Source organism: Beta vulgaris, chromosome 4 (genome assembly GCF_026745355.1).
Source record: "Beta vulgaris subsp. vulgaris cultivar EL10 chromosome 4, EL10.2, whole genome shotgun sequence".
NCBI classification, from domain to species: Eukaryota; Viridiplantae; Streptophyta; class Magnoliopsida; order Caryophyllales; family Amaranthaceae; genus Beta; species Beta vulgaris.
Window position 1 is genome coordinate 3,182,047 of NC_079205.1, and position 27,284 is coordinate 3,209,330.

Below are 27,284 nucleotides of genomic sequence, written 5' to 3' on the forward strand. Positions count from 1 at the left end.
TGGTAATAATAATGAGTAAAACTATAATAAATAAAATAACATATGGAAATAATAATAATAATAATAATACTTAATAGTAATGATATAAATAATAATAATAATAATACTTAATAGTAATGATATAAATAATAATAATAATAATAATAATAAGAGTAATTAGTAAAATAAATTATACCAATATAATAATAATATTTAACAAAATGGTTATAAAAGAATGGAGCTGAACTGAACTGAATTTACTGAACTTTACTGAGCTGAACTGAACTGAAAATAAGTTGGGGAGAACAGGCCCTTAGTGAACCTTAACCGAGTGAAGATCTAGGAAAGTTGTTAAGCAGATCCCGTTCACGAAATCATATCAAAATCAGAAAAAATAAGTTCAAATCAAATTAAATAAGTAAAAATAATTTCGAATCAAATCGATAAACCTAACCTAGAACAAAAAAAACTAACAAAAGATATTCATATCACCCCCATGCTGAACCATTTTCATCTCGAGTCCACTCATGGTACACCCGGGTGTACCATGCTCATGGTACACTCAGGTATTTTCGTAATTAATTGGAACTCTAAGGACACGCTGGTAATTTTGGGTAATATTTGTTCTTTCTCCTTCTTCCTTCCAATGCTTAGAAACAGAAAAAACTACAGAGGAAACAACCCACCTCTCTCTCCTCTTCCTCTTCTGCGTATTCTTTTCTTCTGTGTGCTTCGCTGCCATTTTTTCCGGCGATGTTGTCGCTACTTTTGTTGCTGCTCATTTCCGTCGATAAGGCGTCGTCTTCTTCCGGCGAAAACTATGGCGTTTATTTCTCGCTCTTCTTTCTCGCCGGAATCATGAAATCAAAACTTCTAGATCTGAAATTTCGAAATCAAAATGATTCGAAATTGTTTCACAGGTTGCAAGTTATAGGATTTGATGAATATGAGATTGTAATTTTCTCTCTTTTCGTCCTATATTGATAATTTGATTTGCATGTTATTATAATGATAGTTGTTGAGGAGAGAGAAATTTTTTTGTTCATATAATACCTATTCCCAGGTTACTGCTCATTAATTGCAGCAAAAAATTGATTGTTCATTTAATAGCAGTTGATTATTTACTACAATTTTAAACACAATGAGCATAAATTTAATGCTCATTAATCCAAAAACCGAAATTTTTTGTTCATTTCATACAACAATGAGCAAAAATTTACTGCTCATACCAATTGCTTATACTCTTTGAATGTAGAATAAGCATGTTCATTATCATTCTTTGTTGAGAACGTATTGTGTCGGACTCGTCCGACCATAATCTTGGTCGGACGACTTTCAGGTGGTTCCAATTTTTTTTCAGGTAGTCTTCATTTTTTTTCAGGTGGTTCCAATTTTTTTTCAGGTAGTTTTCATTTTGTTTCCAGTTAGTTTTCTTTGTTTTTCAGTGGTTTTTTGTGCTTCAGTTAGACTTACTTGGGTTTCAGTTGGTCTTTATTCTTTTTCAGGTAGTCTACATTTTTCTTCAGGTAGTCTTCATTTGTTTCAGTTAGTCCATTATTTCTTTCAGTTGACCCATTATTTCTTTCAGTTGGTCCAACTGAAAGAAAAGAAAGTCCAACTGAAAGAAAAGAAAGTCCAACTGAAAGAAAAGAAAGTCCAACTGAAAGAACACAAAGTCCAACTGAAAGAAAACAAAGTCAAACTGAAAGAAAACAAAGTCCAACTGAAAGAAAACAAAGTCAAACTGAAAAGAAAATAAAACACTAACCTTTGATTTCTCTCACTTTCTCCCCCTTCTTCATTCCTCAGAGAGAGAAAGATGATGGGTGAGACTGAGAAATTAAACACTCCAAACATCAACTTTCTCATCATACCCATTACCTTCTAATATCTCCGGCGCAACATAATACGGTGTACCAACAACTTCATTCATCAACATTACATTATCTTCATTATTTATAAACCCAGAAGACCAGGATACAATGGAGGAGGGAGAAAGTGATGGTTTTATTCACTCATCCTCTTTCTTTTCTTTCTATTCCATCTGTTTCAAGAATCGTATCAACAAGAATATTGTCTGGTTTTATTCACTCATCCTCTTTCTTTGTTCTGATTTGTTTGTTGTTGCAGTCGCAGAGTCGCAGAGGTACGTTGTTGATGTCGTCGTCAACTTGCCGTCCGACGGAAAGTATTGGGTCAGACGGTCTGACCCAATACTTTCACTTCTTTGTTATATCATTATTTGCTCATTAATAACATAATGAATATTGATATGAACATTGAATTGCTCATGAAAAACATAACAACTACTCATTTAAAAACTATACATTGTTTTATTATTTCAAAAATGTGCAGAAATATATTGTTCAAGTATGTTTTGCTCAAGTATAGTTGTTTTCTCATTGTGCTAAACTTTTCACAAAATTTCCTGCTCATTAGGCTTGTTTTACTTGCTCAAGAGACACAGTGACAGAGGAGAGAGAAATGTAAAGAAAAAGAGGAGAGAGAAACGTAAAGAAAAAAGAGGAGAGAGAAATCAGAGAAATTTAATATCTACCTGGGCTCAAAAGTTTGGGCTCAAAAGTTTGGACTGCGTGTACTTAAGTTGCAATAAATTACGAAAATATCCCTACCCAGGTCTACTATAAAAATTCTCTTTTCATCTCTCATCTTCCATCAATATATTTTTTACCGTACAACATTCCACTTCACAAAACCATTTTTAATCTTTCTCTGTGTAAGACGAACTAAAAAGTCGCGTAGAGATAAAAAAAACACACACAGAAATGGCAAATCTGCCACAATCACTCTCCTTAAACGCAGCAGCTTACGGTCCATTACACTTACAATTACAATTACAACAAGAAAGAGGTCTTTCTTCTTCTTCTTCGACGAATTCTCAATCAAACCCTAACAACGTCGTCGATCGGAAAATGCAGTCAGCTGAGCTTCTTGTACTTGATCTTAGCAACCCTGATCGTCGTGAAAACGCTCTTCTCGAACTTTCCAAGGTTTTTTCTCTCTCCTCTCTCAATTTTTTTTTAGGGTTTCAAATTGATTGAACTTTTGGTGCAAGATTGAAGTTTTTTTTGTGGTTTTATTTGGATTTTGTTGCTAGAAAAGGGAGTTGTTTCAGGATTTGGCGCCGTTGTTGTGGAATTCGTTTGGAACTATTGCTGCACTTTTGCAGGTAAGTTCGTTAATCAAGTTTACTCCTTTTTTTTTGTATGAATTTGATTATAGTCTTTCTGATTGATAGAATGCATAGAAATTATTTTGATTTTAGATGTGTGAAGTTTTCAAGGGTAAAGTTATGTATTGTAAAGGTTATTTGTTTACCGGGCTGGTGATATTAGGCTATAACAATCGTAAATCATTATCATATCGCAATCATAATCACATTCTGGATTAAAAATTGTGCCATTTAAGAGTCTAGATAGTATAAATTTGCAATATATGTTTCTAGAAGTGCATTAAGGGAAATTTAATATCGTCTTGGATTTGGGAATTTCTGGAAAGAATATTTTTTTACTGATTGCAGCCTGCCTGTGATGCTTTGATTCTAGGAAAGATTTTAAATTGCTTTGTAAATACCAAAATTTCTAAAATTGCACAAGTTGGAGAAAAGCTAATGATGCAGTATGAAACTTTCACCATTAAAGTGCATGATTTTCTTGTTTTGATCTAGAGGAGGGGAGAATTTAGCATGATAGAGATTGATCTAGTGAAATGGAGAAAGAGAGGTTGGAGATAGAGGGTGTATTGTCTGAGTTGAGAGTGGCCCATGAAACATAAGGGGACAAGAGAGAAAAGGAGGTTACTTACATCTGTTACAAGTCTAGGAAAGGTAAGGAAAAAGAATAGGTAGGTCAGAGTCAAAGAGATTATACGCATAGGAATGCATTCAGTTGATGATTGGGAAATTTATCTAAGCGATCTCATTTAGTCGATGTATGTTTATTGTGATGTATGTTTGATTAAACGCCCTATTTGTAATCGTATAATTGGTCATGTAACTTGAAGCACCTTATTTACTCAGTTTGTTTGCAAGAGTTACTTGTTTGGTATAGATCAGAGTTTTGTTGACTTTAGGGAGTCATTTTTGTTTGCAGGAGATTGTGTCAATATACTCTGTGCTGTCACCACCTACACTAAGTCCGGGACAGTCAAACCGTGTTTGCAATGCTCTTGCTCTTTTACAGGTCCGACCTTTTGCAATTCTATGCTGCATACAACTTGTTCAAATATTTTTCTTAAATTTGTTTAGTCGTTTTCCTTTCCAACTTATCTCATAAATGGTTTATTGCAGTTATCATTTTCTTTTCAGTGTGTTACATGGTGAGAAGCCAACATTAATCTGATTCTTTTTTATTACTTGCCTTTACATGTATTATCCCAGCCTGTGGTGGCTCAAGGGCCAGGGGTTTAAAGCACATATCACTTAGAGGATATTTATAACAGCTTTAACGTCATTCCAGTTTTGATGATCATTAGAATGGCTTTTTAATTTTTTGAAGTTCTGCCTCATTTCTCCTTGAGTTCTCTGTCAAGAGAGCAACAAAATTATTTCCAAATGCACTGCACTCCAATTAGCTGGTGCCTTTTCTGATTAATGCTTCATGTTCCAAACTTACAATATATAGTGTGCTAAATGTTTTGTTAATGATTTAGATACATATCCGTGGCTTTCTTTCAATATCTTCACCCCCTCCTTTTTTTGTATGTGTCTTGAGGTGATTGCTACAGTTGTTGCAATTTATAGTTTAGATTGAAAGTCTTATAGGACAAGTTGAGTGGAGTTGCAAACCCCGCTGACTAAATTGTTCTTTGGTGAGAACCAATCACACTTTTATACTTCCTCCTTTCTTTATTAATTGCTACATTTCCCTTATTTTTAAGTTTCATATATCCATTTATGGTATTATGTTATCTCTATCTCTCTCCACATCATATGAGTCCCTCTTTTTATCGATTTCTATCTCTCTCCTATTCCTTTATATATGTGCCTCCCCTACATGTAGCGATTACTAAAGAACGGAGGAAGTATGTTGTTTGGAGTGCATATTTACATGACAAACCTTTATATATGTACTATGTTTTCTTTTGTGCTCTTCTTCCCTCGCTATTGTTGCTGACTCATGTTCTACCAGCCACTGGACCATAAATTTACACACTGGCAGAAATTGCTGTTATTTGCTACCCCAAACGACCAGCTTATAGAATTTTATGTCTCAAACAAAGTCTGAAGTTAATGAATATGCGTTAGCTTCTTTGATTTGACCTCTTTTATTCAATTACCAAGAAGTGTCCTCTGATACTGATTTGTACATGGTATTTGTAATTGTGGGTAGTCCATGATTCGGTAAGCTACATTTTGTAAAATATTGTATGTCTCAGAAGGGAATAGAAATATATTTGAGAATGTCTTCCAAGCCATGTTTTGATACTATTCTATACTCCTGATCCTCCTAAAAGATCTGTTATGTCTCCCAGCTTTTGGCTGTTCTAAGTCCCTTGAGAGATTGTGAATTTGTGATGCCAACAATAAGCCTTACCAACAACAGCCTACTCTTTGAATATGGTATTTGTAATTGTGGTTAGTCCAGGATTCGATAAGCTACATTTTGTAGATTAATGTATGTCTCAGAAGGGATAAGAATATATTTGAAAATGTTTTCCAAGCCATTCTATCATGTTTTGATACTATTCCATACTACTGATCCTCCTAAAAGATCTGTTATGCCTCCCAGCTTTTGGCTGCTGTAAGTCCCTTGAGTTTGTGAATTTGTGATGCCAACAGTAATACTCTTGTCCGGCTTGTCCTTCCCTGGGCTGGTTGGTTCACTGGATTCTTTTATAAGCGAAGGAAGGAATCTTTGCCTGTGGGGCTCCTACAATCTTGAGCTGTTTATTTATTAATTACACAATCTTCTTCATGAGTCAGGAAACCACTATCTACCAATCAATATCTTCGGTTAGATATAAGTACCAAGATTATGAACTTAGTTTTTAAAAAAAACTGATCCATTTCATTTATCCTCATCGGCTGCCATTCACCATTTTTTGTTTTTCCTGTTGATTAGGATTTGAACCCCTCCCCTTCTTTAGGTACATATGGATTAAGCTGGATTAAGCTCATCCGGGCCTGACCTCTCCCAGGCCCGCAATCCTGAGCCCCACAGCCCACAGCATCCCCACCTTATTCATGAGAATCAAACCTAGGGGTGGAAGATTAGATGAGCTACCATTCATAGTGTCAAAACAAGGCCGCATCGGATCGTATCGCCCGTGCCGTAATGGTTTTTAAATCAAGCAAACCGACATTACCCGCATCGTAAAGGTGTAAAAAAACCGCATTTTAGGTGGGTTTTAGGGATATTTCATGGTTCAAGCCGATATTCAGCGGTACGACAACCACATCATCCCCGTTCCCGCATCACCATGACCGTTACCACAACCGTGACCGAAATCGTATTTTCGAACTATGCTACCATTCCTCTTTCTTGATTCTTGTTATTATTGATTACGATATAATTTATGCTGTTGTAATTGATTAAATATTTATATGCTTCTAATATTTTTTTTGTTATCATGACATATTTTTCTCTGTTTTGTGCAGTGTGTAGCATCTCACCCTGATACTCGAATGCTATTCTTAAACGGTGAGTTTCCTAAATATGAGCTTCAATGTAAATGGGAAAGGGCCTTTTGTGTTTGTATTCCAGAACATTTGGTTTAGAAAGAAATTTCATGTATGCGATAATTTAGCCCTGCTGGACAAGAAATTCAGAACCAAGTTCTTGATGATTACTGAACAGCGATGTGCTTTTTAAATGGATTACTTTGACTGCACATTGCCAGTCCTCTCTCTACCATGAAGAAGCCTGAACATCAGTTTTCAGCTGAATTCTCTTCCTACTCCCTTTCTTTGTTATGCAACTTCTGCCAATATCTTTTTACTGGCGCTTAGTTGCAGACACTTGTAGTAAGAGCAGACACTTGTAGTAAGAGCTGGGGCTCTAGAACTTCGTGGCAGGCATGGATGTGCTATTGCTTTCAGTCTGGAACTTAAGTCTGTGATGAGAACTGGGAGGCAGTTGTTTCTCTTGCCACTTTACTATCTTTCTCTTCGCTTTCTTCCTCTTTTTAGTGCAAGATCACTGTTAAGCAAATAACTTAGTTTTGGATACCGAAGACTATGCCATTGTGATCTGAAACTATCAACATGTCCGACATCGTGCACGTGGCTGGGTTCATGTGCATAGATAATTTGACATTAGAGACATCTTTCTCTTCTAGCAATGAGGGCTTTGATTTTATTTTAACTACATATTGATCTGCTGTTGATGGGTTAACATGACAAGAGCCATGTGATCAAGTAATTAGAAATTTTTTCTTTTGCACTCAAGAAATTAAGTCGGAAATTTCAAAGGAGACAAAGTTTTAAAGAAAAATGGGGGTTTGTACATTGACTTGCAGAAGTACATAATGTTGTAAAAGAAATTTGATTTCGGTGATTCATCCTCAATATATTATTTTCTTTGCAGCCCATATTCCATTATATCTGTATCCTTTCCTCAATACAACAAGCAAATCCAGGCCTTTTGAGTACTTGCGGCTAACTAGCTTGGGTGTCATTGGTGCTCTAGTAAAGGTAACATTGCTGGAGTTTTTCGTATCTTTTGTTTGATTAATCTTGTCATTGCACTCTTAGGAGGGTTAAGCATTTGAGTATGTTCCAATTAAATCTCGGAAATTCTTCCTGAAGAAAGCCATTGAGCTCAGTTAGCTTTTACTTGCGTTCTTGTTTATAGAACAGACAGATTGGTAGAATGAAGAGAAATTTGTAGAGAAATAGAAGAAGACAGAGCAACAGAAGATAGATAGTTGTAATATTGATAATTCAACCCGTCTACAACCCCCAAGCTTTTGAGTATCAATAGCTGGATTATTCCCAGCAAAAGAAAGATAAGAATACTTTTCTGGACGATCTCTAATTTCCTCTTCATAGTTATATTCCTAACTTCTTACATCATTTTCTTTCTATGAGTAATGTCTATTGCCTAAGGAAGCTTCTATCAAACTTTCAACTGAATGAAACTGTATTTTTAGCTTGCCCTTCTTGTGTCCAGAATAGATGAAATGAGCGTTAGGCATGCACTGGGTGGGTTGATTAAGTTAGACCTCTCATGGTAGGTAACTCCCCTGGAATAAGTTCCTTAGGTGTAATCCAACCAGCTCACATCTTAATGTGGCTCATATTTAGTGTCTGTCTGAAGCCATTTTGTGCTTCTGTTTCCAAGCTATAACATGAGCGAGCTGGGGAAGTTTTAAGTCTCCAAAAATCTATAGCATATCATCTGTCATCTATGTACTCCTAGCGTTTCTTTCGTTCTTCCTATTTGGGATCTTTTTGGGAGAAAAAAAAAAGTCAAAGTAGGAAGAACATTTTAAAACACAGGAAGTAGTGCATATATTTGCAAAATTTTCTGTTTCACATGTACTTTTTTGATCAAAGGAATTATCTTCTCAGGTTGATGATACGGAAGTCATTAGTTTCCTTCTTTCAACAGAAATAATCCCACTGTGTCTGCGTACCATGGAAATGGGCAGTGAATTGTCAAAAACAGTAAGTCTTCTTTACCACTGATAGTCGCGTTCCTTCATAATTGAATGCCCCTTCAGCATCCTCTCTTGTTAGACTTCCCTTTCCATCCCCCTTTCACACACCCAAGCAGACATACTTGAAGCGCTCATATGCAGCTTGAGTATGGAACATTGGAAACCATGTCTGATATCGATAAATAATTTGTTTATCTTCTTTTTTCTTTTTTGCAATTTGTGTATTTTTCCTGTTAATTTCAGCGAACACCTAGCCTGTTATTGTATACTCCTAATAAATAGAGAGATATCATGTTTGATTCCTTATGTTATACACATTGTCTGCGTTCTACTGTGTATTTTATTGTTATATTTTGTGTGCACTAGACCATCATATGATAACTAGTTGAAGCACAGAGGGGGAGGGACAACACCACTCCCTGCCATGTCAGCCTGTCATTACTCTGTTAGTTAAGGTTCAGTGAGGTGTGTGCTTGTTCACAGGTAGCGACGTTCATAGTCCAAAAAATTCTTCTAGATGATGTGGGCTTGGATTACATATGTACGACAGCGGAGCGCTTCTTCGCAGTTGGAAGAGTTTTAGCCAACATGGTTGCTGCATTGGCCGAGCAGCCTTCTTCACGGCTGCTGAAACATATTATTAGATGCTATCTTCGACTTTCAGATAATCCAAGGTTGGTGAAGTGATTGGTTTTGTAGTTCTTTCTTCAGGTGTGGTCTTCTTGTTCATGCTTATTATTGGCATTATCTTTCATTTGTCTTGCAGAGCTTGTGATGCTTTGAGAAGCTGCCTGCCAGATATGTTGAAGGATGCCACCTTTGCTAGCTGCCTTCGTGTAAGTTTCCTCAGTTTTTCATTTGTAATAATTTTTGTGATTCTATCCTCAGTTATTTCTTATCTGTTGGGGTGAAAGTTTATGTTGGATTAAAGTAACGTACATGGTCCTGACCCTGGTTGCTGAAATATGATAAACCTTTACATGAAACTTACAGAATTGGTGATAATTTCTCTTTGTGTTTATGATTCTTGGTTCCATTCTAGCATGCATATCGATAGTAGTCATTTTCTGTGATTGTTTTCAGCAGTTCATTCTTGGATAGGATATTCTATAGCTATCATTTGGACAAGAGCTCACTTTTTTATCCTCAAATTTACTTGTTGCTCAACAATCCCTTCTGATGATGGGGATTGAATCTGGCAAATATCACTATTCTACAACTATCATTTGGAAAAAATTCAGTTGAATATTCTTTGTTTTTCAATTGCCTTATTTTCTCTACTTTTTCCTAATTGTTGTAAGGTTTGGAATCTGGATGAGTCCAATATAATTTTTGGATCATCGTGAAAATCAATTAATGTGGTGGTGTTTCCCTTTTGCTGCATTGGCATGCTGAGGGTTCTCTTTTAGGAATCTTCAGTATGATTGGTGCCTGACAGCCTGAGCTGGCAAAATTGATTTGATGCGGTGCTGACAGTAAATTTTAGGTCTATATGACTAAATTACGCAGACTTGAAAAAACCTGAATTTTCTGACAGCAGACGAATGTTGACCTGCTATTGCTGTCTTATAACAGTAAGATGTATAACTTTGCGAGACTTCGTGATGTGCTTTTTCCATTTCCTAACAACGGTTTCTATTCAATAACACCACAATTACAATTTTTGCTGTATTGCCTATTGGTTATCAAGGAGGGAATAAATTAGGACAGTATCTGATTGCTAAGGCTTTTCGTAATTTTTAAATAAAATGTTATTTAATATAAGTTTTCCCCCGCAGCTTATTATTTTAGGTTTCTTCGTTATAGTTTGTGTAATGGACTCAGTTCCAGTGTTGTAGTATGCAATCCAATAATATGACTAGATTTGTTTTTCCCCTGTCAGTGGACTCAGTTCCTGTGTTGCATGCTTCCCAATGATATAGGTTGAACCAAGCTCAACTACTTAGCTTAAATTCAAATTACAGAATGTGCATGTTTGTAAATTGTAACTCTTGGGTTCTATTTGGTTTGATGGGAAACATTTTGAATAAAATGTGATGTCCATGAAAATCATTTATCCAAAGGAAGACACACATGTAAATTATTTTTCCTTTGCTTGGTTCCTCACTAGAAAAGATAGAGAAAGAAAAAATGACAATGGAGAGCAGAGGAAGCATGGGAGAAGAGAAAGAGAAAGGTAAGGAATAGGGAATAAATCATGGTATAAAATGCTCCCCAACCTTCTGGGAGAACTATGTTTTACTATTGGGAACACTACTTTCCACCCTACACAAAACAGAGGAAATTGGGAAAACCAGCTCTAGGAGAATGTTTTTCTCCTAACCCTTACAATATGTTATGCTGGTTGAACAATAGATCATTTTTAGTAACTTCTTGCAGAGTGGTATTTTCATGAGACCAGGCACACATTTCTTAAAATCTAAGCATTTAGGTACCAACCTGTTTCAGTTTCTCACAATTTACTCGTGAGCTTGTCTAGGTGTAACCATGCTTTGGTGATCATGCTGGAAACTGTCGTCAAGTATTTTTGAGTTTCTGGTGGATGACCAATAGAAATCTCATTGACCAGGATCGAGGATCAGGTGGTCCAACAGGTTAAAGAATTTAGTCCTTGGAATGGCTATATGTTACTCCTTGTCGCTAATATATTGCCCCGTTTTCCTTAAATGGATGTTTCTAGAAAGATTGACCCATCTATTTTATGGCCATATGATCCTACCACTTATTCTGTCTTGAAATTAATGTGGTTGCACCACTTTACTCTCTCATAACTGCACCCAGTGCAACTTTTAGAAAAGCAAACGTTTGCCAGAATTTTTGCTAACCTATTCCATGGTTGAGCAGGGCTGTATCTGCATTCTGCTGCAAGTGAATGGGGGTCTTTTTTTTTTTTTTTTTTTTTTTGTAAATTTACTAGTTTACTTTTTATGGTTTTGGTCTTAGCATGTGATTTGGTACTGACGACTTCAGTTATATAAGTATATTTCTTTCCCGAATAACTTGCATTCAATACATGATTGTGATTTCAGGAAGATCCAACAACAAGAAAGTGGCTTCAACAGTTGCTTCACAATGTTGGAGGACAGCGAGTTACATTTCAACCTGGAACTGGATTTGAACATATGCTGGTGAACTAGATCATACAAGTATTTATAAACTCTGCTACACCAAGTGATAGCTTCTGACCTCCTTCCATATTCCATGGAATTAAATTATTCACTAGAAGCTGCCTTGTGAATCTAATAAGAGTACAAAAGAAAACAAGGAAAAGACGATAAAAAGTCGGGAAGGGAATTTTTATTGTTCTCCCTCCAACAAAAACTAGGAGCTGGGGGCAGGTTCCGACTTCCGACTTCCAAGGTTAGCTGTTTTCTGTACTTGGTAGTTATCCTAGGCAAGCCTTGTTAGCTTCTCCTCCATTTGATTGATTTTATTTATCTAGGGGAGCAACATGTAACGTGGATTATGTTTACCTATTAGCTTTTTGTGTATAAATAGAAATGCAATTAAGCTTACAGTCGATTGCTGTATTGATTGGGTTAAATCAAACAAGTACTCCTTTCTTTTATTTAACTATCAGTAGAAACTACTGCTCTTTCAATCAGGCCAACACCAGTCCAATATTGGCTCATTAAATTGTTTAGGTTGGTGATTGTTTTCATTTAAAGTTGGATACTCTTCTGTTGTGGTGTTCATGCTATAATTTTGTGTTCACTACAATCTTTTCGCAAAGCTCGTTTACGCATAGCTTGAAATGTATGCCGAGCGAAGATGCGTAGGATATCTGCGTTTCCTTTTGTTTCATTATAGTTTTATTTATTTTCTTGTACGTTTTCTCGTTGTCAAAAAAAAAATGTATGCTGAGTGTACATGAGCAGAGCTCAAGAACATGCTAACTCCTTTACAGCTTTTGTAGTACATCAATTAGATACTATCAGATACTACTTGGTGTAGATGATGGGATATCCACCAAGTGACTTTAAACTGTAAAGTTCGAATTCCACCACACACAATGACACAATGCTACAAGTTTGTTGGGTGAAATTCCATTATCTTTGTCCACTCTTAAGAGCTTAACCCACTAGATTAGACTAAAAATTCTGAAGGTTATATTGAGTTTCTTGAACGATATTAAAAAAAACTAAAGTATGAAAGTAGAATTCTGCGAATATCAACTTTTCAGATGATTGAGGTAGTAAAAAGTTAAGAAAATATATAATAATATGTAAGAATGGTTGGTTAAATTGGTTTTATCTAATTGTATATATCAAAATCTTCTATTTATATGATTTTTTATAAATAAATAACGAAAGCTATGATTGGTTAAAATTTAAAGTTGCTTGTTGGTAAGCCTGAAAATCAAAGAGTGTTGAAGTTTTTGTTATCTTTTGACGAATTGTTAATACATATTTTGATTATTAGATTTTCAATCTATTAAATCGGAAAATACTTGTCTACGATATAACTTGGGTAATGGACCTCTTTGTAAACAATGACTTTTTTCTAAATACAACTCTTTGAATTTTACATTATTCATATACTTTACTTTGACCTTATTTTCTTTTACTAATATATAAGAAAAAAATGATCATATAAAATGTTGTTGGTAATGTTGGATTTGTTGTAATGGATATTTTCATAACATATACTTATACTTTTACAAATACATAATTAGAGATGTTAATGATAAAAAAAAAAGTTGTGCATCGACAAGCGTAAAACTTAAACTATTGCATTTATTTATAAAAGAAGGTTACTATGTTATACTCCCTCCGTCTCATAATATAGTGGGTTTAATAATGAACAATAACTACAATATATATAGGGGTACCGAACATAGGACTCCTATCCGGAAACAATCTCGATGATATATTATTCTTAATACTTATCTAACACTTATTGGAAATTAATCATAAGATAATATTTGCCTAAGATAATATTATATCCTGACTACTAATATATCCCACAGATATTAGCATATCTTTAGTTTCCTACCTTATTTCTAACAATGGTAGAATTTCCAAAAAAATACATTTAATGAAAAGTTTTTTTTGATACTTTTGTATTGAAACTAGTTATTTATTTTCTTTTTCCTTTAAACAAAATCAAAAAGCAATAAATGTTTATTGGAATGATGTAAAGCAATAAATGGGGTCACATGTTTTGAGAGAAAAGTATTGGAAAGTTTGTATAAAAAATTAAGGATAATTTAATCCAAATAAATTGACAAAAAAAAAAAAAAATAGGCACAATATTTTGGAATAAAAAAATATATTTTTTAGATGAAAGTACTTAATAGTTGTTCAATCTTAATTCTATCGACTATTCAAAAAAAAAAAAAAAAAAATCTTAATTCTATCGATCTTAATCTTATTCGGACTTCGGAGATGAGATACAGACAAATTAATGAATTAATCTTTATCCAAAATATAAAAAAACGCTTAATAATCAAAGTTTTGTACCTATTTTCTAAATTAATGAACAATTTGTAACTTGTCAAAAAACAAAAGAAAATCCACCAATTGTAAATTGTTATAGTCTTATAGTGGTGGACCCACAATCAACTTCATTGACTCAATAAAATTCAACACACGTTCTCTCTCTCTCTCCTCCCAAACTCACCAACCTTACCACGCACACACACTCTCTCTTTTTTCTCTCTCCTCCCAACTCGGTCTCAAACCGATTCAACTCACCTCCAACTCGTTAAACTCACCTCCTCTAATGTCGATCTCCTCCGAGTTAACCCCGATCAAACTCACCGACAATGATCAACCTCAATCCAACGCAAAACGCAGCGTTTTAGCAGTGGAAGAAATTCTACAATACAGGTTCAAAAACAAGAAACTTTTAGAAGAAGCCTTGACTCACTCATCGTGTACTGAGTCATCATCGTATCAAAGACTTGAATTTGTAGGCGACGCCGTTTTAGGGCTTGCTTTTGCTAACTTTGTGTTTTTGGCTTATCCTACTGTTGATCAAGGCATTCTCTCTCTCCTCCGTGCTGCTAATATTAGTACTGAGAAACTTGCTCGTGTTGCTGTGCGTCATGGCCTTTATCGTTATGTCCGTCATAATGCTCTCGCTCTTGATGCTAAGGTACTGTTTTTATATCGCCGATAATTGAGACGAATCTAACAACATCGTGTTTTTATAGGGGATGAAATAATAAAACTGTTAGCATGTTTCCAATGGTTGTTTGGAAGTCCTTGCTTGCAATTTTCTAAAAGATAGAGCTACTAGCTTTATCATTGGAGACAAATTTAGCTTGTTGTTTTGTGAAGCCAAGTAGCTCCACAAAGCTACTAGCTTTGTCAATTTTTTGTGGACCCCACTTTCACCTTTCTCTTTCATATATTACTTTCCAATACACTTTCTCTATATATAATTGGAGTTATGACATGTGGGACCTATAAAAACTACAAGTAGTTGTAGTTTTCCAATGGGAGAAGTTGTAGCTTAGGAATGTTGTAGTTTGGAAATATGATGTGGCATACAAAGCTACAACTACTTGTAGCTTGCCATTATGGGTGCTCTTAGACTAATTTAACAAGATTATGTTTGTTTGTAGAGGATAGTGTAAAAAGTCAAATTGTTCACTTTAAAGGAGAATTGTAATTGAGAATCATGTGGGACCTCTTAACTTGTTGGTCGGGTATTTGACTCTCATTAGTCTCAACTCGAGATCCCCTTCTTACTCTTGCTGACCTATCTGGGCCAATTAATTACCGAATAAAAAAAAATTGTAATTTTGTTTGTCAGGGAATAGTACTCCATCTATATGTTTCTTTTTAATTGTGATTTGACTTGTACGTTTGTCAATGCATAACTTCAACCATTCATATTTTTATGCCAATGATTAAAAATTATGAAAAAAAGATTTTTTTTTTTTTGCAAAATATACATAGAGATGAATCTAACAAGATCTTATCTGATTACATAAATATATATTTTGTTAACTATAACTAGTCAAGATCTTAAAGATAAACTAAATAGAGTTGATGAATAGTGTAAAGTTCAAACCTTTACAAGGTAAAAATAAACGGATGGAGTATTAGATTTGAATTTTGCGAGTCGAGACTAATTTAGCAAGATCCTGTCTGCTAGTGAATAGTGCAAAAGTTCAGACTGTGACACTAAATAGAATGGATGACTTATAAAATATAATTGATTTTTTTAAAAAGAGAAAAACAAAGCGTAAGAAGTCTTTTGAAGTTTGATTAAAGAGCGTAATTTGAAGTAGAGTTTGATAGAAATATCAAGTGTTTATTCATTATGTTCAGAAGACATGTCTGAGATGATGTGTAGCAAGTTGTATTTATTAGTTATGACTTCATAGGTTACTATTTAGAAAGTACAATTTTGCTAATTCAAAAGGATTTGTCATCAAAAGTAGTTTGATAAAAATTCAAAGAGATAAGAAAGATGGTACATGTTTTGATTATTATCCGTAATTAAAGAGTTGTCTGACAAAAATAGACTAATCTATGGATGATTAAATGAAAGTAGACCCAAGTAAGAAAATGTACAAATTGGCTGAATTATGAACTTGCGAGTAAGATATACATTCCATGATGTAAAAGTTGGAAAATTTACTAATATGAATGGAAAATAGGCTTGTTTAATGATGCTGGAGGGGAAGTTTCACGTAGGATTGCTATGTCATTCTTTCCGGTACTTTAGATGCCGAAAATAGACCTTAGTTTGGTTTATTTTTGTTTGATCACTTATAGTTCTGTCTAAATTTGTCAAATTTTCCTGTGTCGAAGCCAATGGTACATTATAATGTATTACTAATGAGTCATCCCAAGCCCTGTCATCCCTGTCGTCTTTGTGAACCCTTCCTCTGCTATGATTGATACTACATATGTTGTCAACTGCTCGGAGCTCAAAGATATGTATGTATGATTTCCCCGGCCATAAGGGAGAGGCTGTGTTACATTTGGTATTGTTCTCTTCTTTTGGTCCCTTTTGGTTCGCTCAAGCAGATCAAATAGGCGGGGAATGAGAATTGACTGCATATTACATAAACTGGTGAAGGTGGCTACTATTTAAACACAATGCGAACACCTTTTGTATCAGCACTCTAGAATATTGCAAATAGAATGTATATGATCGTACAAATGCAATGTCTCATCTGATTTAAGATTATAAGAACATGTGCCATCTATAATTCTCTACTGATGTGCTTGAAGGTTCGAGAGTTTGCTCTTGCTGTGGAAGTAGAGGATGAAATTGCTGCTATTTATGGAGGTGCAGTAAAAGCCCCAAAAGTTCTTGCTGATATAGTGGAATCTGTCATAGCAGCTGTTTATGTTGATTGTGATTTTGATTTGAAGTTTCTTTGGCAGGTTAGTATGCTCAATATGTTTCTACGGTTGATGGCAATGCTTACATGTCTGACTTCCGAACTGTCCCTGTAAATTGTAGGTTATTAGGGGTCTTCTGGAGCCAATTGTTACACTTGAGACCTTGCCACTGCAGCCAGTGACGATGCTCTTTGAGTTATGTCAGAAGCAAGGAAAACATGTTGATGTCAGGCACTGGAGGAAGGTTGACAGAAACATTTGTAGCATCTATGTAGATGGAAAGCTTGTTGCAACGGGGACATCTGATCAAAAGGATATTGCCAAGCTTAATGCGGCTAAAGAGGCATTGGAGAAGCTAGACAAATCTGTTATTAACCATATGGGTATTATCTGTGAAGTCAATGACAAAAATGAGATTGAAGCTGCTAAACAGAAGTTACACGAGCTTTGTGGCAAAAAGAAATGGCCTAAGCCAACATACAGGTATCATTTTCTATTAGTTTAAATGATTAGCAAGTGAAATATTTGATCTTGTTGCAACTACATGCTCTTAAATTGGTGGTGTATTAGTTGTGAGATTACTACCATATGGTTAGTAAGCTTTTTATTGCAATTTCACATGTTTATAAACAAAACTAAATCTAGGTATTTGGAAACCACACTTTGCAGTGAGCAGTCTTCCAATCCTAGGAGGTCTAGCAAAAGCGATATTAATCTTGAATCTATCATTCTTAATGACTACGTTTACATTTCCGCACTTAGAATCCAGATTTTGGAAACATAATATGCCAAATTATCCAAGTGATTTTCAATAATGGCCTTTTTCCTTTTCCGTTCCTTAATAGAAGTGTCGACTTGCAGGGTTGAGAAAGAAGTGGGGCTGGCTCATGAGAAGAAATTCATAAGCTCTGTTGAGATCGAAACAGCTGATGTGAAGCTGTTCATGTTGGGAGATGAGAAGTCGAGAGTCAGGGAGGCTGAGAGTTCTGCTGCTTCCATGATGATCCATAGCCTTGTGGAGTCGAGTTATGTTTGAGGCGTTCCATCATCGTGTGTGATGATGTAATGCCTGTATGGCCTATTCATCTGCTGCATTTAAGTGGAGGAATTGTAGGAAAGTACCTGTTTTTCATGTCTGCAGAGTGCAGACTGTAACTCTGATGGAAAATCCCGCCAAGGAGCCGACCTTGGTTTACAGTTGTGGAAAAACTTCTGTAATCGTGAGTTACAGGCATGAGACACAGGTACAGCCACTTTTCCTTTTCCTAACTGTTACAGAGTAATAGGCCTCTCTTGCAGCAGCAAACGTGATTTTTTATTATATATCCGGGTGTAACATGTCATTTTTTTTTACTCATATTAAGCTATTTCTATGCTCATTTAGGGGTTCCAAATGAGCAATAAATAACCTTGGTAACAAGGCCATTTTTTTGGCTCATTTGAAGGTTCTAAATGAGCAATAAATAATCTTGGGTGTACCATGAGTGTATGATGAATGCACCCACATCAAACCCTTATTTAAATTGAATTTATTGATTTCTATATTAGGAAATGTTGTCAATAAGCTGAACCTTGTATTCCATATTTCCAATATCTTTTGCAATCAAACTACTCCTTACTCTAAGCATTGTTTTTCCAATCAACATTGTAAAACCGTGAATAGCTTTTATTCCATTCAAGTATAAAATATAAAATTTCGATATTATGAATCTATATATCGACATAAATCTAACAATATCATATATGACTATATTTTACTCATAAATAAAAGTTGATAGTTTGTTTTCACAAAATAGATAATGTACTACTATTAAGTAAATATAGACCGAAGCAATGTTGTTAGGATCGGGATCTCACTTTGGATCGGTAAGGGGGGCGGGATCGAACCGGTAGAATCGAATCATAGGATCGTAAGATCCTACCAAATTGCAAAAAAGGAGTAACAAAAATACTTCCAAATGAAAAAATACACATCTTTCAAAAAAAACATGGATGTTAAATACCTAGATTTTCTCACATAATATTGATATTTCAAAGTTAATATGGCTTCGCAAGAGTCATAAAAGATTAGGGAAGATAAATATTTGCATGTATGAAGTTGGGTTATCATTTATTGACCTTAACGGAAAAGTTAGTTGCTTCAGGGATCATTTTAATAAGTAAAGAAGTAAAATCTTCCCATTATGACCGATCCTACTCCGATCCTGATCGATCCTGCAACAATCTAAGTGAAAACCAGGATCGTCCGATCCTACTCTAATTTTACCGATCGTGCTGCGATTCTACCAGCCTTGCGATTCTGCTTACGATCTGGATCGTTTTGCTAAAACCGAATCGTAGGATCGGATCGCGATTCTAACAACAATCGACCGATGGAGTATTTTCACATGGTTGCTAACTAAATACAACCCCCTAAATATCCAAAATACTCTTATTTCTTCAACCCCCTTTTTCCCTCTTCGTCTTCCGTTTTCGATGCATGTTCATATTCGAAGTGAATCTTTTTACTCAATACCCTCCCATATTCTTTTCAATCTTTATGAAAATTGTTGTTAAATAATAAATTCTTAGTTTTTTTTTTTCTATATTTCGATCCATTTTTGAGTGGGGAAATTCTCACAATTTCGTGTCTTATATTCCGCGAATTGCGTTATAGATTTTCGACTATTTCGTGTAATTTACATGAAATAGCATATACAGTTTCTTGTGTATTGCACGAAATGGTGCCAACGATTTTATTAATATTGCATGAATTGTCATATTTTCAGAAATATAAATCGAGTAACTTACCTTGGATCTTTATGGGTCAAAAAATTTCGTCTATTAAACATCAAATTCAATTTTATTCAATTACTCTCTTGCAATTCAAGTTTATTTAAATATGGAAGGTGGAGGAGAGCATTTTTTTTTATGGAGAGAAGGTTCTTTTATAGAGAATATGAAATGAAGGTTCGCAACACTACATTTTGCTTGCGTTCTTTTGGATTAAACTGGGTTGAATCGAAATGAACTGAACTAAATTGAGGGAAATTGAACCGATATTTAATTTTTCTGTTACACCTTTGTTACTCCACTCTTTATTTTGTTACAAAATGGTTGTAACAACAACAACAACAACAACAACAACAACAACAACAACAACAACAAATATTAATAACAATATTTATAACAATATTGAAAACAAAAATGTTAAACAAGACCGGACTGAACCAAAACGAAATGAACTGAAAATAAGTCCAAAAGAACATGGCGTAATATTAGGGTTGCGTTTCATAACTCTATCTATACAAAAATATCAAAAGACATGCGTGACAATGTACACGCCATGTGACACCTCTGTTACTCCACTAGAATTGTGCAATGTGTACATAAATCATGTCAATTAACAAAAGTAAAATTGGCTTGCAACAAGATTTAAATATGTGACCTCTTGCTATCATAAAGGACACAATTACCATCTCAATCAATTTTTAATCATGATTTAAGTGTCCACATTATTATATTTGTACATTTTAAATGTTGAGTTTTCCTTAATATATTTTAATGAGAATGGAAAAAAATGGATATTAAGTTCGGTACCAACTCGGAACAATGCCCGAGCCCAAATAGTAGTTGTTAAATTAAAAGATGGTTTTCCCTTCTCACAAACACAATTTCCATCAAATAAATCAGTGTCTCATTAGTCATTCATAGGTGCTATATACAACAAAAAAAGGTTAAATACAACATCTAAAATTATGCATAACTTAACCATGATTAATTTTAAATTTTTTTAATAATATAATTTCACAACTATTACTCACCCCATAGCACCCTTTACCACGTAATTACTCTCTCATCGCTCACACATTTTCTTTATTATAATTGGGCTTCAACTATGGAGATCGCTTTAATAAATAATAATAACAACAGTTCGGAGAATACTTATTTGTTTAAATTTTAAATTTATCATATTATTTAAAATTGGTAGGTCATATTTTATATTTTTCGAGTTACGATTATGAAAATATGATCATTTATCACAGATAACCCCCAAAGCGGGGTCATTAATTGTCATAGATGACCCCTTCCCAAAAAAGAGGGTCATTCACTCATTTGTCATAAATGAGCCCAAAGATAGGTTAGTCCTTTAATATTATAGCACATCCCTGACTAATCATTCACGAGTAATTCAGTAATTCAATCATGCTCCGTTAAACTCCGTTCCAAACTTATCTCTAATGGCGTCCATCAACTCCGGCGACCATAATCCAACCGAAGACATGGAACGCTGCGTTTTAGCAGTGGAACAAACACTAAACTACAACTTTCGGAACAAGAAGCTTCTAGAAGAAGCGCTAACTCACCCATCATGCGGCGAATCGACGTCGTATCAACGACTAGAATTCGTAGGCGACGCCGTTTTAGGTTTAGCCTTCGCTAACTTCGCGTATTTGTCGTATCCAACAGTTGATGAAGGCATTCTTCATCTTCTTCGGTCTGCTAACACAAGTACTAAGTACTAACAAACTCGCACGAGTCGCTGTTCGTCACCGCCTTTTTAGTTACTTTCGTTTTCCTCGTAATCATTCTGCTCTTTCTGCTAAGGTATTACTCTTTCCGAGCTTTATTAGTTTATCCGTTTCTCCTCAATAAAGTTTTAGGAGAAATAATGTGAGATATATTATAATTGAATGTATGTGAGGTGTTTATTAGTTTACTCATTTCTTTTCTATAAAGTTTTTGTTTTTGGAGAAACTAAGTTTGTGAGATATATTAAAATTGAATGTGAGTGAGGTTTTTATTAGTTTACCCGTTTCTTTTTTGTAAAGGTTTTAGGAGAAATAATGGTGTGAGATATATTAAAATTGAATGTACGTGTGATGGAAAGTTTGTGTTCCTATTCTAAAAGTAGAAACAAAAGAAATGAGTAAATTAATAAAAGACATCTCAAAAAGGAATTTGGGTAAATTAATAAAGAATTAAAGAACAGAGGTAGTATAAATCATATAACAAGAAAAACTTTTTTTTAGTTGAATTGTAAAAAAAAAAGCATTTTGTTTGGTTAAAAAGTTTAATTATTGGGTAACTTTGTAGACATTGCTAAATTTGGTATTATTTTTAAGGGGATGAGAGGGTTGTAGTGACATGGGTTGCAATGGTGGTATGAGAAATCAGAAGCATTTTGTCATATAATATTGTTCGATTTGTTATTTCTTATACTTCCTCTGTTTTAAGATAGTTCTACTGTTTGCTTTTTTTACGTTTGTCAAGACGCTTTTTTGAACGTTAATATCTCTATATTCTCGTATTAAGACGAATTTAACAAGATACCACTTGATTATATTTTTCCTTATATAATGGTGAGAACAAGTTTGTTAAAGTTGATTCATGAATGGTGATCAAATGCCAAGGTGCAACTATTTTGAAACGGAGGAAGTATATAAGAAATAATATAATCAAATGGGATGAAATATTATTTGATTCATCTTTACTTAATATCGATTTTTTTTAATTCTTTTGGCTATGCGTGCTTAAGAGCATCTACAATGGGTGGGTGGGTTTTTGTTGGTCTTTGTAGTTTTCCCATTCTCTCTCCTTTCCTCCTTCTTACACCTCACATCCCACTAACTTCCTACCAACTCATCTTTTTTTTCTCACAATGGCTAGACTAGTTCTACTTGGCTTTTCTAATTCTCTCTCCTACTTTTGGTATACTCCATCATATACTCTCTTTCCTATTGAAAATATTCTTATTCTTATATAGAGTAGATAATTTTTATTCATGTTTTAATTAGTGATATATTAATTAATTTATATACATTTTGAAAAATTTTAGGTAGCAGAAAGTTATTAGAAAGAAAAGTAGGTTGTGAAAAAATATGATAAAATATATCAAATTTAGGCTCAATTTATAAATAATTTTTTTTTATAGTTGTAATGTAATTTTTTTAAAAAAATTATAAGCTGATTTTATTTACTTTAAAACAAAAAAAACAATCTTGTAAAAAAAGAACAGCAACAATAAAGCAATATTGATATATATGGCAACACCCCATTTGTTGTTATGCACACCATCCAAGGCATGGTTGGTCTAGAATTCCAGACCAACCAACTCCAAGGGCCAATTGCTCCAATGGTAAAGCTAAGTAAAGCTAGTTTTACTTTTTGCTAGACCAACCAAAACCAACCCCATTGCTCATGCTCTAAATAGATCATTAATTAAAGTAATGTATCGGATGGCGTGAAAAGGAGTGTAGCAACTAAAAAAGCAGTGAAAGTATGTAGAAGTTAGAAGTGCTAAATTAGGTATTTCTTTTTTCGAAATTGAAAATCAATTAGATTTTTGGTTTTGTTAAGTATGTTGCAACGAGCAAAGAGTAGTGGCCAGTGGGGTTTATTAGATTAAAATGGTGGTACTACTATGTAGTATGTAGCATACGAAATTGGAAGTGTATAGAACTATGTTGCTCAGACTCAGGTACCTTTTTTGGATTTTTTTCTATTTTTTAGCCTAAAACAAAGTGTCCAAGTGTCCCATCCATGTCCGAGTGTCGAGGATCCGACACGGGTACTTGAGATGAAATGAAGAGTCCGAGCAACATAGTATAGAAGAAATGGTAAATGGTAATTTTAACTACTATTACATTGTTGGCAGCTTGAAGTTTGAGGAATTGAAATTGGATGGAGAGGCATTGCCTCCCTGAAGTAGTTTTTAGGTATCATTCCATCTTCAATGCTCATCAGCTAGAAATCTTCACTCTTTGTGCGTGACCGAGTGACGTTAGGCTTATGGATTTGAGCTAGGTGAAGTTAATGGATGGTCAAGTGAAATTTGTAATATAGCCAAAGAGAATTATTAAATCTTACATATATGTGGCAACTAGCAAGTAAGATTGGTAACCAGCCGAATGCCGTACTCGTACCCATACCCGTGCCCGATACGATACGTATTTGTATGGGTACACATACCCATTCCTAAAATTTTGGAATCTCGCCGTTTTTCGTTCCTGTACCCGAATCTTTATCCGTCTTTGTGCAACCTAGCTGCCTACAACTCCAACTCCAACTCCAACCCACTCTGCCCAATCCAAATCTGATCCCAAGACACTCTATTTCTGATTACGTCTTAATTAGCCACTGACTAAAGTTGGAGATAAGCCATTTACAAGTAATGGCGTAGCTGTTCTATATATGTACACAAATGCTCATAAATGAAGTAAGACTGTAAGAGCACATGAACAGTGAAAACAAACACTATAACACAGAAGACAGGTACGATGAATTGTTCAAATATGAAGACTAGTCACCATTAGGGTATTTTTGAAGTATCTAGCTTATGTGTAATCTCAGGTGCAGACAAATTTGAGGTGACGCCTTGTGCTCTTGGGGTTCTAGGTCCAACAGACATGTTGGGCTGGTATAGGCATCAGGTATTGTTGTGGCTGCAGCTGCTGCTGCTCGCGAAGAGAAAGTAGGGTGTGTAAGAGAGAGGTTGCTGCCATGAATACATATAGAAATGACACTCTCAGAGAGAGAGGTCCTGTAGCCTGTGGGGAGGCAGGTTTAGAAATTTTACGTCCACTAAAAATATTAGAAGGCCAGCTTGTAAGCAAATGAATTGGAAGCTGCCCCAGAATCAGATTCGACTGACCTTAAGCTGAGAAAAGGAATTTGGTTTTATTCTAGATTGAAATCGATTTCTTGCCTCATATTGGGTTAGATTAGGATTGAACTCTGACTAGATTGCCATCTCTAAGAAAGAAGTGCATGTGAAAATCACTTAGCTTCGCTAATCTAAGAACTCTTTGTAAGAGTTAGATAAAAATGAAAGCATACATATAAATTTTTTTAAAACAATCAATGGGATACCAAGATGGAAGAAAGGGTACCAAGTAAATCTTTTCGATACTGAATTCGGCATATATTTGTAAGACGCTGAATCTTTCTCATTTCTGACGTAATAGAGGAAAAGGGTATGTTTCATGTGGCATTGTGCTCCTTTAGTTGTACCCGGTATTATCTTTATTATCTGATCATATTATATATTTCGGAAATAAATATATATAATGGGAGTGTTTTACATGAGACTGATTATGGGCATAATTGAAAACATGATGTGCTGTAGGCAAGTTCTTGAGCACCTTTCTAAGTATTACATATGAAAAATATCCCACTTAAAGTTTATAAACATTACCTCAAACATATGAACTGTCACATATTATATGAGAGCACAACTAAATGTCCCGTCTGATTGTTTCTGCTTCATGAATTTAAAGGTTCGAGAGTTTACCCTTGTTGTAGAATCAGAAGATCAAACTTCTGTTTGCGGAGGTGCAGTAAAAGCTCCAAAGGTTCTTGCTGACATAGTAGAGTCTGTAATAGCAGCAGCTTATATTGATTGTGATTTTGATTTGAAGTTGCTTTGGCAGGTTAGTACACTAACTTTTGTTCTCCCGTTAATTTCGTATTTAATGGTTGATAACTATGCTTTCATGTTTGGATGTGCCGGTGAATTTTAGGTAATTAGGGGTTTTTTTGGAGCCAATTGTTACCCTTGAGACATTGCCAATGCAGCTAGTGACAATGCTATATGAGTTTTGCAAGATGCAAGGAAAACAAGTTGAAATTAGGGACTGCAGGAAACTCGATAGAAACATTTGTAGCATCTATGTGGATGGAAAACTCATTGCAACTGGAACTTCTGATCAGAACGAAACTGCGAAGCTTAAAGCAGCTAAAGCAGCACTGGAGAAGCTCAACAAATCTGTTAATGATATGGATGTTGATTTTGAAGTTAACGACAAGTGTGAAATTGAATGTGCTAAGCAGAAGTTAGGTACACTATGTGTCAAAAAGAAATGGTCTAAGCCGACATACAGGTATCACTATCTCTCTGTTATGAATGATGAGATAACTAAATGAAATATTTGACCTTGTTCGAACTGCATGCTTCTATCTTCTTGGCACATTCAGTTGTTTTGCCTTTGTAAGAGACTTGCTTATATGCTTGGCTGTTCATTAACATGAACTGCAGGATAGACAACAAAGTAGAGCTGGATTGTGAAAAGAAATTTGTATGCTCTGTTGAGATTCAAACAGCAGATGAGAAGCTGTTAATGTTGGGAGATGTGAAGTCAAGAGTAAAAGAGGCTCAGAATTCTGCTGCATCCATGATGATTTACAGGCTTGTGGAGTCTAGTTATGTCTGACGTCTGAGGCGTTACATCATCGTGTTGATGATACAATCCTTGTAAGGCCTATTCATCTCCTGCATTTAAGTGGAGGAAATTAGAAAAGTACCTGCTTCTCATGTCTGTACATCTGATGGATTATCCCACCTGTAGGCAAGAAAGTATCTGTATATCACTACTACTAATTCCCGCACTGGGAGCAGTTTATCGAAAATGATTTTATCACTACGTAAATCGAAATCTAAGGTCCGAGAGAGGATCACCTTTGTCCTTAGGGTTCGTGGAGCTGAGAACATGAGACACAGACACACAATTAAAACCACATTTGGTCTGGTGAGTGTAGTAATGGGATTCTCTGTATCAGCAAAGGCTTGTTTTAGGCCTTAAACTTTGAATCATGGAGTTGACTGTTGACGTATCAACTCTTGCCAACTTCATAGGTTCTTAGTATAAACAAGTACTTCATCCGTTTCATTTTACTTGCTACACTTCTCAATTCACGGACTCCTAGGCAATTTTTGGAGAAGAGAGAGGTAGAGAGTAAAAAGAAAAGGGACCCATGTGGGAGGAGAGAGATAGAGGGAGTTTATTGCCTAAAAAGGAAGTGTAGCAAGTAATGTGAAACTTCCCATAATGGAAAGTGTAGCGAGTATTTTGAAACGGAGGAAGTATAAGGATCCCTAGGGCCCTATCCTCTTCAAGGGTTATTAAACCAATGTTGAATCTATTAAACCCCACCCCTCCTTTCCCCGCTCCTCATGAGAATTGAACCTGAGATTTCATAGGTCTTGGAGATTTGAGGTGAGTTGTCAACCAACTCGACTTATTATTAACACTTTATGAGAAAAAGAACAAATAATTTACTTTTTGTTGTTCAAAAGATTCATCTTTAGGAGTAAAAAAACTTGAATGGATCATTTTCACAATAACTTTAAGTGAGCGTTTGATAAGTATTTAGGAAAATGACATTTTATTAAAAAGTGAATTTCCATTTTCCTCTGTTTAGTTTGAAAAAAAGTGGAAATTTAAATGGTGAAAAGATGAGGGTCAAGTATAGAGATGTAAATGGATCGGGTTCGGGGCGGGTGGAGCGTCACCCGCATCCACCCATTCCACCCGATCCATCCATCACCCGCAACCATCTCCACCCGAATCCATCCATCCATTTGTAACCGGGTTAAATGGATGTATCGGGTGATTA

The 27,284-nt window shown here is 35.1% G+C and overlaps 2 protein-coding genes across 4 annotated transcripts; both read left to right on the top strand.

Moving 5' to 3' along the window:
• The first annotated feature begins 2,664 nt into the window (after positions 1–2,664).
• LOC104891695 (uncharacterized) lies at positions 2,665–12,202 on the top strand. 3 transcript variants are annotated; one of them, XM_048642562.2, is made up of 10 exons: positions 2,665–2,990; positions 3,103–3,169; positions 4,092–4,181; positions 4,289–4,317; positions 6,599–6,641; positions 7,527–7,633; positions 8,513–8,608; positions 9,085–9,275; positions 9,368–9,437; positions 11,631–12,202. In XM_048642562.2, exons 1-10 carry the CDS (start codon positions 2,766–2,768, stop codon positions 11,736–11,738), a joined length of 1,026 nt encoding a protein of 341 aa, XP_048498519.1. In that variant the 5' UTR covers positions 2,665–2,765; the 3' UTR covers positions 11,739–12,202. The 3 variants fall into 3 exon arrangements, with proteins under 3 accessions (XP_048498519.1, XP_048498520.1, XP_010675730.1); XM_010677428.4 differs by lacking the exon at positions 4,289–4,317 and having other exon boundaries at positions 2,669–2,990; positions 3,098–3,169; XM_048642563.2 differs by lacking the exons at positions 4,092–4,181; positions 4,289–4,317 and having other exon boundaries at positions 2,668–2,990; positions 3,098–3,169.
• A 1,796-nt stretch (positions 12,203–13,998) lies between these two features.
• LOC104891919 (ribonuclease 3-like protein 3) lies at positions 13,999–26,341 on the top strand. The gene is given in 10 exon segments (XM_057393751.1): positions 13,999–14,700; positions 16,797–16,952; positions 17,032–17,393; positions 17,772–17,940; positions 18,052–18,141; positions 21,089–21,397; positions 21,399–21,497; positions 25,169–25,409; positions 25,411–25,771; positions 25,927–26,341. Coding segments are annotated over 10 exon segments (2,337 nt in total). The 5' UTR covers positions 13,999–14,325; the 3' UTR covers positions 26,102–26,341.
• Positions 26,342–27,284: the final 943 nt, after the last annotated feature.